We start from the raw sequence: 18,588 nt of genomic DNA, 5'->3' as shown, positions 1-18,588 counted from the left end.
CACTGGGGGCAGAGGAGTGTTCTCTGGGAAATGGCATCCTCCGTGTATGATACCAGACAAAACCACGTTCAGTGTTTTATTAGTATCAGACAGGCACAAACCATATGAAAACAGGACTGTCTGGTTTCAAACTGGACAAACAGCTTGTCTACCACCAGAACAGAATTTTTTTCAGAGTCTTGACATTTTGTATTTCCTTTGAGAGACATGGTGGGTGAGGTCATATCTTTTATTGGACCAGCTTCTGTTGGTCAGAGAGACAAGCTTTCGAGACATGCAGAGCTCTTCTTCAGGTGTGGGAAAAGCATTTAGAGTGCCACAGCTAAATACAAGGTGGAACAGATTGTGTAGCATAAGTAAACACCTATTTCAAGGGATCATGATTATATATCTATCACACACTTTAATTTCCCCACAAATGATGCAATTATGTCCTGACGTTGAGGTTTGTTACAGCATAACTTTAAAGTAGGAAGGCGTATACTTCAGAATGTTTGGCTGGATTTATAGAAACACTGGGAAACATTTTCTTCTTCTTTTGTATTTTTTTTGGTCAAAGGATATTGATATTTTGATTTATGGCTTCTGATCAGAAACTAGCACAATATGTTGCTTCCTAACATGCTGTTAGGAAGAAATTTATCTACAGTAGCATCTCAGAGTTATGAACACCTTGGGAATGGAGGTTGTTCGTAACTCTGAAATGTTCATAACTCTGAACAAAATGTTATGGTTGTTCTTTCAAAATTTTACAACTGAACACTGACTTAAAGCAGCTTTGAAACTTTACTATGCAGAAGAAAAAATGCTGCTTTCCCCCCTTTTTTTAGTTGTTTACATTTAACACACTATTGCAGTGGTTTTCAAACTTTTTTTCTGGTGACCCAGCTGAAGAAAATTGTTGATGCCCATGACCCAACGGAGCTGGGGATGAAGGGGTTGGGGTGTGGGAGAGGGTCAGGGCTCTGGGCTGAGGGTGCAGGCTCTGGGGTGGGACTGGGGATGAGGGGTTTGGGGTGTGGGAAGGGGATTGGGGCACAGGCTTACCTTGGGCAGGGTCCCATTCAGTGGCACAGCGGGGGTGCAGAGGTCCGGCTCCTAGACGGAGGTGAGCAAGTGGCTCTGCGCAGCTCTCTCCTCCAGGCACTGCCCCCCAGCTCCCATTGGCCAGTTCCTGGCCAATGGGAGTGCAGAGCCAGTGCTTGGGGTAGCATGCAGAGCTCTGTGCCCCCCCAGTCTAGGAGCCAGACTTGCTGCTGGCCACTTCCAGGGTGCAGCATGGTGTCAGAACAGGTAGGGACTAGCCTGCCTTAGCCGGGCAGCACTGCTGACAGGACTTTTAATGGCCCGGTTGGTGGTGCTGACCAGAGCTGCCGTAACCCAGTGCCTTATATTCCGTGACCCAGTAATGAGTCACGACCCACAGTTTGAAAACCACTGCACTATTGTACTGTATTTGCTGTTTTTGGTTGTCTCTGATGTTGCCTGATTGTGTACTTCCAGTTCCAAATGAGGTGTGTGGTTGACTGGTCAATTCGTAACTCTGAGGTTCTACAGTATCTTAAATACTTATATAGTCCATATTTGCCATCGTATCTGAGCAACTGACAAGCTCTTTTTTACTGCCTTTACTCTCACAACACCTCAGAGAGATAGGAAAGTACTATTCTCCCCATTTTACAGATACTAAGTGACTTGCCCAATATCATATGGGAAGTCTGTGGTGGAGCAAGTAATTGAATCTTGGTCTCCCATGTCCCAGACTAGTATGCTAACCACTTTTCCATTCCTTCCTTAGAATGTTGAAAAGAATAACCCATCAAATAAGTATCTTGATCTGAACATAATGTGTTGTATTAGGGGGAATTCTGATCTATGTTGATCACTTACTTTCCAGGCCTGGCTTCCCCAAGTACCAGACCTGTCCAGTCAAACTATGCTGAAGGCTTATCTCACCTTTAAACTGTGGTTGCAGATTAACAATTGTGAAGTTGTCTGCGAGTCACTATCAAACTTGCTTTGATCCACTGGAGTGCTCAGCCTCGCCCCCCCGGAGCGCTGCTTTACCGCATTATATCTGAATTCATGTTATATCGGGTCGCGTTATATTGAGGTAGAGGTGTATAATAACTTTCTAGAACAATGAAGCAATTATTTTCATATCATTTTTTTTTTACCGATTGTGTCAAAGGCAGAATTTGGAAATGAAAAATCTAGTGACAAGAATTATGTATGGTGTAACAAAAGTTGGATAATAATGTTGTACCTTGGATACATCTTGAGTTGTATAGTTGAAGACTGGGGAATCATTGCTTGGTCCCTGAAGTCTGTGGGCCAGTTTTTCATCATATGTTGTTCTCTAGCAGAGGGAAGTAATGGGATTAGGAAGACAGTACCATACCACTTAAAGGCATAATTTTAATGAATCTGGAGCTGATTTTGGAATCAAAATACAATGAATGAAGTTCAGAGGTAATGAAATATTACAACATAATTGGAGAGTCTGATACTTGTTCTAGATACTTGGGGTATTTCAGCAGTTTTTCTACTGATTTTTATTTGATACTGGCTCTATAAAAAAGAAGATGCAGAATGTAATTACAAAATAAGGGCATTTTCTCCTTTATATTGTGCTATTTTATAGCAGAGAATATGGAGAAGGGAGTCCATCTGATGGAGCCATTTAAAAGTCAACCATAGGCATTTTTTCTTTCTTGTGTGTTTCTTTACTAAAAAAAAATAGCATGCAAAAATGACTGTTATTGCAACATCCTGATCCTGCACTGTGATCCCTGCTGGCAAATTGTTGTGCTCATGTGGAGTCCCAGATATGTCAGTGGGGCTTCATGCAGACATAGCAGTCTGTGTACTCAGATGACTATGCAGGATCATGGCCTAGGTTTGCATAGTTTAAATTTTAAAAGTCAGGAAATGCCGAAGATAAGGTTCCTACAGTACAATTAACTCAGGAATGTTGTACATGTCATATGTCCTCCTCCTGTTTTCTCTTGTTATGTCTATAATTCAATAGATTTGTTAAAACTACAATAATACATAAAGGAAAACAAGGTCATGTTAACATTGCTGTAGGAATCTTAACTTTAACTTTTATTGAGTGAAGTTATCAGAAGAAAGTTAAAATAGGGAACATGAATCTCTTGCTGAAATAAGTAAATACTGTAAAATTTAATAGACTTTAGTCTGTCTATTTCCTGTGTGTGTGTGTGTGTGTGTGTGTGTGTGTGTGTGTGTGTGTGTGTGTGTGTGTGTGTGATTTGAAACAAAGTGATTGCTGACAGGTTTTCTGAATAACTGATCTTGTCATACAAAGGCCATAGAAATTTTTAAAGGGTGATTTACATAAAAAGATTAAAGAAAGGTGGTTCTGATTGTGACTAACCTGGACATCAGTAAAGCATTTCATAAAGCATCACACAGTAAACTAATTAATGATCACAAGTTTGAGTAATAAATCTAGACTGGAGTCCTGGACAATAGACTGGCTGAAGGGAAGAGAACAAAGGCTTGAGCTGCAATTTAAGGACTAAAATGCAGGGTTTTTTGTTCCTTCAGCTGGTGGTGACTGTGACACCCTGGCACCCCAATATTCACCACTGTCATGTCATTAGGATATGTTTTGTACAAAGTATGCCTTGTGAGGTATCATTCTAAAAGTCTTGATCGGCTAGACAGTAATATCTCATTGGATTGTATGTGCTATCGTCATATGTGAAGTGATGAAGTTTCCACTCGGTCCCCATCACCAAGAGGACCACCGCCATCAGAAGTCCAGGAGGAAGAGAGAGAGGAGCCCGAAGAGGCCCCTGAAGGTGATACACTGCCACCCACTTGTATTTCATTCTCATCCTCGGATGAAACAATTATGCCACCACCTCCCACTACAGAAGTTCTGGAACAGCCTTCCAAGGGGAGTAGTGGGGACAAAAGACATATCTGGCTTCAAGACTAAGCTTGATAAGTTTATGGAGGGGATGGTATGATGGAATAGCCTAATTTTGACAATTAATTGATCTTTGATTATTAGCAGGTAAATATGCCCAATGGTCTGTGATGGGATGTTAGATGGGGTGGGATCTGAGTTACTACAGAAATTCTTTCCTGGGTGCTAGCTGGTGAGTCTTGCCCACATACTCAGGGTTTAACTGATCGCCATATTTGGGGTTGGGAAGGAATTGTCCTCCAGGGCCTCTGCAGCGTGGGGCACGGGTCACTTGCTGGAGGATTCTCTGCACCATGAGGTCTTTAAACCACGATTTGAGGACTTTAGTAACTCAGACATAGGTTAGGGGTTTGTTACAGAAGTGGGTGGGTGAGATTCTGTGGCCTGCATTGTGCAGGAGGTCAGACTAGATGATCATAATGGTCCCTTCTGACCTTAAAGTCTATGAGTCTATGTGTTACTGAAACGTGAGGTTGAAAACACCCACAAGCAGCCTTTCAGGTACAACAGTAAAAAGGCAAAACAATGTTAATGGCTTATTGAGGAAATGCCCACAAGCACAAGGATTACCCCAGGAACTGTGTACAATAGAAACCTTTCAGAGATAGTACTACACAATGGGAACTGTTTGACCCAGGTCACAGCAAAAGAGCTTTTCAGCAAGTGAGAAGAAGATATAAAAGGAGTTCAATGACATCATGATGGTACCTCACTCTCCCTACAACAACACACCTGGAAATACCTGAGGGGCAAGGACTGAACTATGGGAAGTGATGGTCCCCAGGCTAGAGGGATTTTTAGCCTGTGTATGAAAACCCAGGAAAGCCAAGGCAGCTTGTGCCTTAAGAATCTGCCAGCCTGTTTATCACTCAGGGTGAGAATTTGCTAATTCATATCCTACCTATCTTGTGTGTTAAGCTCAGTTTGTGGTTTTGTTTATTTACTAAGGTAATCTGCTTTGATCTGTTTGCTATCACTTATAATAGCTTAAAATCTATTTTTTGTTGTTAATAAACTTGTTTTTGTTTTTTTGTCTAAAACCAGTGTGTGGAAATTATAATTTAGGGCAGAAAGCTGTTGCTCCCTCCACACTGAGTGATGGGGCGAATTATATGAGCTTACGCTGTGTAGTTCCCTGTGCAGCGCAAGACGGTACATTTTTGGGTTTACACTCCAGAGTGTGTGTGTGGAGGGATGCCTTAGCAATTGGGAGATGCCTTAGCTGAGCCTTCCCATGCAGAGCTGATCTCAGCATCGGTGTGTAAAGCTGCAGCTGGGTCTGTTCCTATCTGTGGGTATGCTGGTGAAAGAGCAAGCTTGGAGAACGTGGCAACTTATCACAGCACCACAGTGTGAAAAGGAGCCCAGGCTGGTGGGTCAGGCGGGCTCAGTGGTACCCCAGTTCCAAGTGGCACCCCAGGGGAACCCGTCACAGTGACATCTTGCTGTACAGTCAAAAATGAAATATAAAATAGTAAAAATCTAAAATCACAGCCACTCACATATAATACACAGGCATCAAAAATATAAATCACCCCCAAATGATCAGTTCTCAAGTAGTTAGATGCAAAAGGAAAACAGAAGAAAGAGCAAATATGTGTGTGGGGTGTGTGTGGGCGGAGGGGAGGACAAGGTGCACCCAAACTGTCAAAGGCAGACCAACTGAAATTAATGGGTTTGCAGTGTCCCAGCAAGCAGAGTGTGAAAAGCTCAATGACTGTTTTCTAGGTGGTGAATTCTATCAGTGAGGACCATTGTCCAAGAGAGACCTTTCTCTTTGATCTTGATTAGACCTAGGGCCTTAAAAAAGACCATAACTGTCAGCCAGGGACACAAAGCAATTGGTGACTGCTCAAATAATTGGGGTACAAATACACAGCAACCCTTCCTGCCCCCCAACAGCAACTCTCAGAGCCTGGGCTCATGGGCTTGTGCTGGTGGGCAGTATAGACACTCTGGCTGGAAACTGGACTCTGAGGCCCTTCCCCTCTTGTCAGGTCTCAGACCTGGACTCCAGCCCAAGCCCAAAAGGCTACATTGCTGTTTTTAGACAGCGTGAACCCCTCAATCCTGAGTTAGTTGACCCGGGCTCTGAGACTCACTGCCACAAGGTTGTTTTTGCTGTGTAGACATTCCCAGAGAGCCTAGATTGCTAAGAGTTTTACATATTAATACCAAGATCTTGAATTGTATCCTTTGGCATATTGCCAATTACTAATCTTGTTTTGTCTTGTATTATACAACTGGGCATTCTCCATGACGGTACCTTTACTTTGGAATTTAGTTCCCTCCCTTCATCCAAAATAGCCTAAATTTGTATGTTGCTTTTTGGGATGGCTGAAGTACGTGTGATTATAGTCCTTTAGGGTACAGGGTTTTTTGAGGGAGTTCTGGGGGTCTTTGTGGGGTTTGACTGTGTTTTGTGGGATCTGAGATGAGATAATTGTGGTTATCAATGATTGGTTGTTTTGTTGGTATTGGTGCAGAATGAGTAAAAAGGAAGTGACCTCTGATCTGCTGTTGCTGTGTTTTGGTTTTTATGAGGTGTAGTTCTGTTATTGGTTAGGGTGCCTAGAAGAGCCTTGGATAAACTCTAGGCCTCCTATATCCTGGTCATTATCATATTCATCAAGGAAAGGGAAGCATACAAATGTGTTTGAGGGCTGTGAACAAAATGGCCATTACTTAATCATCTGTAGCTTTACTCTTTGTACTAACAACAAAACAATCACATGCTGCTCTCAATGTCTCATAGGAGATACAGCCAGAGAGCATTGCTGCATAGTTTTCTTCATGGTAAACAACAAAAATGTGTGGGTACAATTCATAATTCTTAGGGCTGCAAGGGTTCTACTCGCACAACCCGGAGCAGCTCTAGGATTTGCGCCGCCCCAAGCAGGGCGGCATGCTGCGGGGGGCGCTCTGGCAGTCGCCAGTCCCGCGGCTCCGGTGGACCTCCCGCAGGCATGCCTGCGGATGCTGCACCAGAGCCGCGGGACCAGCGGACCCTCCGCAGGCATGCCTGAGGGAAGTCCACCAGAGCCGCCTGCTGCCCCCCTGCGGGACGCCGCCCCAAGCACGCGCTTGGCGCGCTGGGGTCTGGAGCCGGCTCTGCACACAACTAATCCAACTCCTTGTTCTCATTCCTTAACTCTAACTTTTCTTGATTATTGTAGATTTAGTTCCCTTAATTTTACTGTAACACAGGGTTTGGAGATTTCATTATCTTTGTTTTCCTATCAATTATATAACTTGTATGGTAGCTTTCCAAGGAAATAATACTGCTGTTAGCTCACAAGTGTTGTCCAAATAGCAGAACTTTTCCCATTCATAGTCCCATTGAAATGAAGCTTGTAAGCAAAATTCAGTATAAAGGATGGTTATGATGATTAAAGTATTTAGTAAAAATGGCATCTTATTACTGCATACACAGTAAAATTTACATCTGCTATATCTATTAGCAAAAACATGTTTTTACGCCTGCCAGCACTGCACAGCTAACATAGCTGTAGAAGACTATGTAATAATCTATTCCACCTCATGCATCATCAGCAAAATTACTGGCTATGTTCTGCATCTAGTATCCTTTATTGTTGGTGATGAATGATGTACTGGATGAAGCTGAAGGAACACATCTGGATTATAAAATATCATGCTGAGTGCACAGTTAGCAAACTCTTGACTTGTAAGCTGACCAGATTTCACGTGAAAGTCATTGTTGGATAATAAATAGGGAATCGAGACATAAATTTATATGGAATCACTCTTGTGTAATATAATAGTAATTATAGTAATATAATAAAATGATAGCAACACTTTATATTTACAATTCAGCATAGTACATCTTTCATTCCCGATGTTCCCAAGATGCTTCACAAATTGTATTATACAGCAATCACTTTCCCTGCCACTGAAATTAGGACAGCTCTGAGATACAATACCAACTAGGAGTCCGGTGGCACCTTAAAGGCTAACAAATTTATTTGGCATAAGCTTTCTTTATTTGGGCATAAGCTTTTGTGGGTAAAAAACCCACAAAAGCTTATGCCCAAATAAATGTGTTAGTCTTTAAGTTGCCACAGGACTCCTTGTTGTTTTTTGTGGCTACAAACTAATATGGCTACCCCTCTGGTATTTGAGATACAATTCAACACTCTGCATAAGAAAAATACTATACAATAATTTTTAGGAGGAGATGGAGGTAATATGTGTAAAAACTAGGGCTGTCAATTAATTGCAGTTAACTCATGCAATTAACTCAAAAAAATTATTCACAATTTAAAAAATTAATCATGATTCATTGCACTGTTAAACAACAGAATACCAATTGAAATTAATTAAATATTTTTGGCTGGTTTTCTACATTTTCAAATATATCTATTTCAATTACAACACAAAATACAAAGTGTACAGTGCTCACTTTGTATTATTTTTTATTACAAATATTTGCACTGTAAAAATGATAAAAGAAATAGTATTTTTCAATTCACCTCATACAAGTACTGTAGTACAATCTCTTTATCATGAAAGTTGAATTTACAAATGGAGAATTATGTACAAAAAAAACTGCATTCAAAAACAAAACAATATAAAACTTTAGAGCCTACAAGTCCACTCAGTCCTACTTCTTGTTCAGCCAATCACTAAGAGAAACAACTTTGTTTACATTTACAGGAGATAATGCTACCCACTTCTTAATTACAATATCACCTGAAAGTGAGAACAGGCATTCAGATGGCGCTGTTGTAACTGGCGTCACAAGATATTTACATGCCAGATGCGCTACAGATTCATATATCTCTTAATGCTTCAGCCATCATTTCAGAGGACATGCTTCCATGCTAATGATGCTCATTAAAAAATAATGTGTTAATTAAATTTGTGACTGAACTCCTTGGGGGAGAATTGTATGTCTCCTGCTCTGTTTTACCCGCATTCTGACACATATTTCATGTTATAGCAGTCTCATATGATGACCCAGCACATGTTCATTTTAAGAACACTTTCACTGCAAATTTGACAAAATGCAAAGAAGATACCAATGTGAAATTTCTAAAGATACTTACAGCACTCAACCCAAGATTTAAGAATCTGAAGTGCCTTCCAGAATCTGAGAGGGATGAGGTGTGCAGCATGCTTTCAGATGTCTAAAAAGAGCAACAGTCTGATGTGGAAACTACAGAACCTGAACCACCAAAAAAGAAAATCAACCTTCGGCTGGTGGCATCTGACTCAGATGATAAAAATGAACATGCGTCGGTCCGCTCTGATTTGGATCATTATTGAGCAGAACCCACCTTCAGCATGGACGCATGTCTCTGGAATGATGGTTGAAGCATCAAGGGACATATGAATCTTTAGTGCATCTAGCATGTAAATATCTTGCAGTGCTGGCTAGAACAGTGCCATGCAAAAGCCTGTTCTCACTTTCAGGTGACATTGTAAACCAGAAGCAGGCAGCATTATCTTCTGCAATTGTAAACAAACTTGTTTGTCTGAGCGATTGGCTGAAGTAGGACTGATTGGACTTGTAGGCTCTAAAGTTTTACATTGTTTTATTTTTGAATGCAGGGTTTTTTTTTACATAATTCTACATTTGTAAGTTCAACTTTCATGATAAAGAAATTGCACTACAGTACTTGTATTATGTGAATGGAAAAATACTATTTATTTTGTTTTTTGCAGTGCAAATATTTGTAATAAAAATAATATAAAGTGAGCACTGTACACTTTTTTTATTCTGTGTTGTAACTGAAATCAATACATTTGAAAATGTAGAAAAATTGAAAAATATTTAAATAATTGGTAATCTGTTATTGTTTAACAGCGCAATTAATCACAATTATTTTTTTAATCACGCGATTAATCATGATTAATTTTTTTAATTGCTTGACAGCCCTAGTAAAAACAATATTGAGAATATCAAATATAATGAAACTACTAGCTAAGTTCAATATAGGACAATACTCATATCCATTCATTAAATACTTATCTTTTCTATGCAGTACTGATTTATCAGTGTTTGATAAAAACTGAATACAAATTCCTAAAAAAGAACTCTCCTGGTACTCCAAAAAAACAAAACAAAAAACAAAAAAAACAAAATAACCCCCCCAAACAAACAAAAAGCCAAGTTAATGCAGAAATACCTGATACCAAAAAAAATCTTTTTCAATATTTCATTTGTTGGGACAGAACCCCTCACCCATGTGGCCAAGTACAGAAACACTTAGATATGATGCATCCATATGTTAAGAACATAAGAAAGGCCGTACCGGGTCAGACCAAAGGTCCATCTAGCCCAGTATCTGTCTACCGACAGTGGCCAATGCCAGGTGCCCCAGAGGGAGTGAACCTAACAGGCAATGATCAAGTGATCTCTCTCCTGCCATCCATCTCCATCCTCTGACGAACAGAGGCTAGGGACACCATTCTTACCCATCCTGGCTAATAGCCATTTATGGACTTAGCCACCATGAATTTATCCAGTCCCCTTTTAAACATTGTTATAGTCCTAGCCTTCACAACCTCCTCAGGTAAGGAGTTCCACAAGTTGACTGTGCGCTGCGTGAAGAAGAACTTCCTTTTATTTGTTTTAAACCTGCTGCCTATTAATTTCATTTGGTGACCCCTAGTTCTTGTATTATGGGAATAAGTAAATAACTTTTCCTTATCCACTTTCTCAACATCACTCATGATTTTATATACCTCTATCATATCCCCCCTTAGTCTTCTCTTTTCCAAGCTGAAGAGTCCTAGCCTCTTTAATCTTTCCTCATATGGGACCCTCTCTAAACCCCTAATCATTTTAGTTGCCCTTTTCTGAACCTTTTCTAGTGCTAGAATATCTTTTTTGAGGTGAGGAGACCACATCTGTACACAGTATTCGAGATGTGGGCGTACCATGGATTTATATAAGGGCAATAATATATTCTCAGTCTTATTCTCTATCCCCTTTTTAATGATTCCTAACATCCTGTTCACTGTTCTTTTCCCCCCCCTCCTTCATTTCATGTCCTGTTTGAAGACCAATACCAAGAAGTTTTCTCTCAAACTTTCAGGTTCTAGGATCAACCAAAGTAGTCTCCTTCCTGAGTTGTGGAGGTATAAAAATGTTAGTGGCTCAGGGTGGGGATTTGGGAAGCAGAAGTGAAAACACTGGATTTAGCTCAAACACTGAGTCCCTTGTGGAGGAGATGGATTGTTCATTTTGCGGTGGAACTAGACTTCCCCCCTTTTTTAACATTTTCTTTTGTTGAACCTCCCCAAAATTGGATGTTGTCTGGCAAGTTATCATAGTAATTAGAGGTGGGTCAAATCTGAACTTCCTCAAAGTTCTTGGGCTGCAGGATTCAGGATTTTGGTTTGGCCTCATACCTAATGATAAATACAGTATATAAATAACTTGTGGTATCAGTAGATAACTTTAATACTATGTAGTGCCCCTTGTTTCTACAGAGGTTATCATGCAGTTAACTTGAAAGACTGACTGGTATTTCACAGTAGTTATCTAAATAATTTGTCTTACTACCATAGCAAGTACAAACTGTAACACTTGTGATTCATCTGCAAAACATACCACATGCCAATTGTTTTACTAGAAGTGTTCTAGGAGGGGAAACCATGAGAGGAAAGGTTAACAGCATAATTAAAAAGCCAAAGATTACAATAGCAGTTGTAACAGTGGGTAACTGACTCCACAGAGCCACAGTTTTCAGATACCTGTGTATTCTCTTTCAGAGATGCTTAAAGTTCTTGTTTGTGAGCAACTTGGGAAAATCCCTACTTTCTGGACTAAGCCTCAGTAAATGGGTTTAGTACAAGGGGTCCCATATAAGTAGTGATAATAGAATACTTACCCACAGATAAAATGGCTACTCTGTAGCGATTAGTACACTCTCAGTTTTTCATGTCCAAGTTCATACCAATATTGTTAAATGGCTGTTGAATCTGCATTATCAAGGAATTCCCCCAGCCTCCCCCAACATTTTGTTGCCACCTTAATTTCTTATTCACCCACATTTTGAAGTATTTACTGATTCTAGTTGATTTCAACCGATACTCACTTTCTTGAGCTTTGTTAAAAACTTATTTAATTAAGCTCACCTAACACTGGCTTTGAAGTTCCTATTGAAAGACATAACGGCTACCACAAACATTTTTATGATAAGCTGATAATGAAATAACCTCTCAATTAATATTACTCAGCTGTCTGAAAAAATGTTCATAACAAAAAGAATTAAAATAGCATATTAATTCATACTATTTCAACCCAAGTAAATAAGCAGTCTTTCATACAATTAGTTCCTCTACTTAAGTTGTATCAAATATGTACAGTAGATGAATTAAGATGTGTGTAATTAATTAAATGTCATGAAAAGTGAGGAAGTGAAATCCAGTACAGGTGAAGAGCCTATGCCCAGATAAGGTTTTATATTCCTGCACTACTACCTAAATATTCTCTATTAGAGATTATCAAGCAAAAATAAGAACACTCACAGTACAAAATTCTACAATCCATACCTCTTTATATCCTGTTAAAAACTCCAGTAAGCAGTACTTACTATGAGATCTCACAGCCTTACACGCATCTGTGTCCCATAAGACTCAACATCTATCTTGCTTATGATGAGTGAATGAAGGGCACTTTAATAACAATCATTATTTTTACCTGCTGACTACTATGTCGACGGACATCCTCTTTGAAATGCATTTTTCTCTGCAAGTCCCTTACAACTGCAGCTTTATTGTCATGAATATAATCATCCGATGCTAATTGCAGGGGCTTTAGATTTTTCTTCATTGGTCCATGGGTTGCTCTAGAAAACAGATCTGTTACTAAAATGCTAGTAATGATAAATAGTAGTCAATCACTTTTGTAATGTCATTCATTAAACTCTAAATATGCAAAGAAATCAGCTGATTGCTTTATCTATTAAGCAGAGAACAAAAACTTACTATCTTACTGTGTGCATTTAACTCTCGTTAATGCCAGTAGGAATTAAGAATGCACATTTAGAAAAGAATATGCATTAGATACTACATCTTGGTTCCAGATCCTTACTTTCTGGAATGAGGACATCAGAATAACACCAAGCTATTCAAGAAATGTGTGTACATCTATGTGTAGGTACACAGAGACATAGCTGTAATATACCAAAAAAGTTAATGGTGTTTACCTTACCAGGGCAACCATGTAGTGGGTGTGTCTTCACCCTCCCCTTCTCATATTTTCCCTGATCAGTCATTCCTTTCTATGCCCTCCTCCTCGCAGTTCTTCTAGGCCAAATCCCTACTTTTCCATTTGTGAAATGCTGTCTCTTTTTAAACTAAATCAAACTTTAATAAATGTTTGAATATTAAACAACAGTCTCTACGCTAAGAGAATATGCCTTCCTATGGCCTACCTCTCCCAACAGCAATTGGGGAGTAAATCTGCAATGTACTAATATAATTAATTAGTTGTGTTCTGACTAATGGGAAGCATCGGTAGAAGGGGTAACAGTCCATCACTATGAAAAGCACATTTATCTTAGATCATCCCACACAAGTTTGGTGTTATCTCACCACTCCTACTGCAGTAATTCTTAACATCACCAATGCAAAATAATTAAACTAAAGTTCTGGTAAATCATAGAAATGTAGGGCTGGAAGGCACCTCAAGAGGTCATCTAGTCCAACCCACTTCACCGACGTAGGACCAAGTATACCTAGACCTAAATGTTCATCCATTAACTCAAATAATTTTTGTGCCCCTCATTTTGATGCTTGCTCCCATATTAAGATGTACATTTGGCCCTTGACTGTTTAGGAGCTATTTACATGTGGAGTTAGCTCTAGGCTGTGAGCCAGGAACAGCAAATGCAGATAATAATAGTTACCTGCCATACCTCAGTATTCTGAAGATTAATTCGTTAATGATTATAATGCGCTATATAAACGTTAAGTGTGATTAATGTGAAGGGAACAATTATTCTGCAGTACGTATGCACTAGCTCCAAGTGGGTTTTTGTTTGTTTGGTTTTTCCCTACTGTTGTTGTTGTGAGGTTGTAAAAGCTGCAGAGATCTCATTCACTGTTTGGTGGGGTAAGGGTAAAATCCTAACTAAGAACATGACAGCTCTGTTTCATATGTCTGCCCTCCATGCTGCGACTGCAGAAGAGCCCAGGCATGTGTTGTAGGAATGTTGCTGAGCTCAGTAGAAACCAAATAGCTGGTGGTGCTGAGCAATCTTAAATGTACTTAAAGGCTTCTTTGAACTTTACTATGAAAGGCTGGTGAGTGGTGGGAGTAGACATGTATATATTTTTTTAATTCCTAGATTTGTCTGTATTTGACATAAAGTTATGGCCATGGGGACTGCACACAGGACAGTGAGTCGAGGCTCTAGGTTTATTCTTGACAGTCACTGCCTTGCTGTCTCTCATTTACTCCATGTGTAAGATAAGGACAGTAATGCTGACTCCCCCTTTGTAAAGAGTTTGGAGGTCTATTCATGAAAAGATCTTTAAAAGTGTTAGTGTAATACATGCTAACACAGTGTTGGTGTGAGAGACAGCAGTTATTATTATTAATCTCAACTCTGTCAAGAAATCAATGACAGACCACCCTCTTCTAGCCTTTAAACAACCCCCAGCCTCTCCCCGCTCATCATCAGAAACAAGCTTCCTACAGACCAGGACACACCAACTCAAAGTAGCGCCAGACCCTGCCAGAACAACAGATGCAAAAACTCTAGATGTATCTTCACTGCTATAATGATCAATACCCCCAACCACATACTCTTCAAGATCCATGGGTCCTACACATGCCAATCACACCCTGGGGTGTACCTCATCCAGTGCACTAAATGCCCCAATAACAATTATGTGGGTGAAACCAGACAATCCCTACGTTCTCAAATGAACTCACACAGGAAAATAATAAAAGACAAAATCACCATATCACCTGTGGGTGAACACTTTTCACAAAGCTATCACTCCATATTTGACCTATCAGTCTTCATCCTCAAAGGACACCTGCACAACACCTTCAAAAAATGAGTCTGGGAGCTTAAATTCATAACTTTACTAGACACTAAAAATCCTGGACTGAATAGAGGCACTAGATTTATGTAAAACACTATATAACGTACTAAACCGCCGCCCCACCCCGCTTTTTTTCCCTTTCCCCCCATGACTGCAGGGGTATTAACTGGCCACTTCACCTTGAACAGTCCCTTGAAATATGTGTCTTCTACTTATGTTAAACAATCTGTTCCACTCTGAGTACATTTCCCAGACCTGAAGAGGAGCTCTGTGTAAGCTCAAAAGCTTGTCTCTCTCACCAATAGAAGTTGGTCCAATAAAAGATATTACCTCACCCACCTTGTTTCTCTAACAAAAAAATGAGACACTTAAAACATTATTAATCTTTTGGGTATAACATCTTACTTGTTTGGTTACATAGAGCACACTAGTCTGTCACAGAAACCTCTCTCTACCGCTTATTCTAATAATTAAATGATCATTTATTTGGAAACTATTAATTCATCAGAGCTTTTAAATATTTAACAATTGCAAACAAAACAGCACCCTTTTGTAAATTATTTTTAGATATACCTATTCTATATGCCTACCATTGGGTCACCATGTCTTGGTTACCAAATCCTTTAAAAAATCTAAATCATTTACCCACAGTAGGTAAATGAGCTTTAATAGCTCACAGATAAATGGGTTTAGATTTATCCTGTAAAATCTCTTCCTCCCACTAACAGAATTCTCTGCATCCCTGATGAAGTCCTGAGAGTCCTCAATATCTCCTACCTCCATCCATTTTAACCCTACCATCTTGTCATCCTGAGTCCACCCTGTCCTCCAGGTATCATGTTGTAGCTACCATCCTTCCAGATGGGCCTGCCTCAAAGCTTCCTTAATTGGGCATAAGGTTTGAATGAATCAAATCCTCCTTTCCAAGAAGTGGGCATGCTGCTAACGGATAAGAACCCACCAATATCTTTATATTTCTATTTCATGAATGACATTATTTCAACAAAACATCTATGTAAGCACAAAACAGAAATTAACCATGGTTTCAAAGTAACTTCCTGTACCAACTTCAGCTTTTAAGTTTGTGCTACTTACGCAGCTGGTGCGCTTCTAGGCAGACCCATAGCATTGGTTGGTGGTATAGAAGGAAGTGAAGGAAGAACAGAACTGAGAAAGGCTACTGGGTTCTGAATCCGGCTGATTGGAGAGACAGGAGTAGGAAGTATGCTGTGGGGCTGAAATTGGTTCAGGCTAGATATAGAAAGCAATAGTGGAGGCAACACTGATTCTTTGGGACTTGCTAGAGGCTGCTCACTTTGGCTTGTAAACCCTCCCGGAGACCTTGTCTGGATTGGTGGAGGAGATTCAACGAAATTTTCCTTGTTCATTGTTCTTTGGGTTCCTTGAGGCACGCTGCTGAATGTAGGCACTGGGGAGCTGGAAGGGGAGTTGATAGGCGGTGTGGTGTTCTGGGACACAAGGAACTGTTTCGGTCGGGTATAGCTGAATGTCTGTGAAGGAGAGACTTTGGCCTGCTTGTATATAGTTGATGTAGACTGCTGGTTGAATGAAGTAGTGGAGTTCAATATACCTGTGTTGAATGGCAGTTCTCTTGGAGATGGGGGAGATGGCTGGTGTAGATGCTGCTGTTCAAGCAAGACCTGGTTGTGGAGCTGTTGTAACTGGGTGGGATCTCTGTATACAAAACAAGGATGGGTGAAATCTGTCATGTGCCACACCAAACTGTTAAACAGGTTGTCTGCGCTGCCACTGTAGTTCTGAGAGTATAAATTTTCATGTGCAGCTGGTCACACCTCAGGCTCAAAAGGAAAGGTGATGCTAATAACAAAAACTAGGGAGAGCTTCTTTCCTTCTCCCAACTCCAGTTACATGCCATGTTCTGTGGCATCAAGCAAAGAGAACGATATCGGGTGAAAAGGAAATATTGTTAAAATAAACCACTCCTTTCCCCTGCTAAAAGCCTTTCCCCTTTCTTCGCAGTGCCATAATACATACTATTTGACTGGAACAGTTTTGTTTTTTTAAACTTTAACAGGTGAAGAGAACTATTTGCAGGAAAATAAAACTCTGATCTGGAGACTTAATTTCCTTTATTTTAAGGGAGTCAGATTCTGCTGTTATGGTTATTAGTTAGTAGTTCATCTCCACTGAAGTCTGTGGGCTTGCACTGGTGTAACTGAGAGAACAATGAACTTTTACAATCCAATATCAAGCCTGCCTTTTTAACATCTATTAAGAGTTTAAACTAAGTGCTGAAGCCAACAGTATGGTAAACAACACTCTGTAATAACTACACTTTAAGAGTAAATGTAATCAGCCTTAATTTGGCTGGTGTTGACATTCAGTGCAGGGCTGGAGTACATCATTCAGGGAACAGCTGCATTTCATGAAATTTTTATTTCCTAGATGTTATTTATAGTGGATGTCTTTTTGTTCACTTTGCAGTCAAAGCAAATTATTTCCCACATTATGTGATAGATTTTGTTATTATGCACGTGGAAATATAGCATATGGATAATAGGCTGCCTTTCTCCTTAGTGAAAAACAACATAAATGACAACTATGAGATGTGAAGAGTCATCATGTAATAAATCGCTCAATTTTCCTTTAATATCTAACAAAGAAAGATAGACAAGCTGCTATTGCTTATTTTTTTAATGTTCATTTTATATTGCACTTTAGTCTTCACCATTATATAGAGAGTCTTCAAACCTTATGGTGCTTTCATCTGTCTATGAATTCACTTACATTTTCTTCACATGAAAATTTATCTTTCTGAAAGTTTAAAAGTATAAACTGCCCCAAACTGGCACTCCAAATCCAAACCCCATGAATTTAGTGGACTTCCAGATTTATTTAAATATAACTGTTGTTCTTTACATAATTTAGTACCCACAAAAAACTCTGTTAAAAGAACATTATTAAGTTTTCAAAGTCAAGCACTTAAAAGTTACGAAATGCCAGAATTAAGGTTGCCTGTGCAAGTTTAATTTGGCCTCCTTGGGTATCTGCATTATGATACAGCCTTTAATTACAGGATCACATATTATTTTTTCCACAGGACTCCGTAGTCATTCAAGTGTTGGGCAACATTAATAATGTTGTGAAGAGTTACCATGTCCCTCCTCAGCCCTTTTTTCTCTAGACTAAACATGTCCAATTCTTTCAACCGTTCATCACATCAGGTTTTCTACATCTCTTATAATTATGGTTGCTCTCTTTTGGACTCTCTTCAGTTTGTTCACATCTTTCTTAACATGTGGTACCCAAAACTGGACAGATTACTCCAGCTGAGGCCTCAGCAGTGTCAAATAGAGTAGAACAGCTACCTCCCTTGGCCTCCATATAACACTCCTGTTAATACATCCCAGAATGACAATTTCCCTTTTCACAACAGCATCACACTGTTGACTCATATTCAACTTGTGATCCATTATAACTCCCAGATCCTTTTCTGCAGTTCTACCATCTAGCTTATTATTCCACATTTTGTAGTTGTGCATTTGATTTTTCCTTCCAAATGTGCCAAACAAACTGTTGGCTAGTCACTTAATCTCTGTTTTCTCATCTGTGAGTGA

General features: G+C 39.7%; 1 protein-coding gene across 3 annotated transcripts in view; it reads right to left on the bottom strand.

The window, feature by feature from the left end:
• MYPN (myopalladin) overlaps positions 1-18,588 on the bottom strand; it is an 88,432-nt gene that overhangs the window by 22,107 nt on the left and 47,737 nt on the right. The window contains exons 11-13 of one of the 3 annotated variants that reach the window (XM_045023479.1): positions 16,085-16,684; positions 12,633-12,780; positions 2,267-2,359 (exon numbers count right to left, since the gene is read on the bottom strand). In XM_045023479.1, the coding sequence (XP_044879414.1) occupies positions 2,267-2,359; positions 12,633-12,780; positions 16,085-16,684 (841 nt within the window). Of the gene's footprint in view, positions 1-2,266; positions 2,360-12,632; positions 12,781-16,084; positions 16,685-18,588 lie in introns of those variants that run through there. The other 2 variants (XM_045023478.1, XM_045023477.1) reach the window with 2 other exon arrangements.

The sequence above is a fragment of the Mauremys mutica genome, chromosome 7 (assembly GCF_020497125.1).
Source record: "Mauremys mutica isolate MM-2020 ecotype Southern chromosome 7, ASM2049712v1, whole genome shotgun sequence".
Taxonomy (NCBI): domain Eukaryota; kingdom Metazoa; phylum Chordata; order Testudines; family Geoemydidae; genus Mauremys; species Mauremys mutica.
This window is presented reverse-complemented; position numbering and strand designations above follow the sequence as displayed.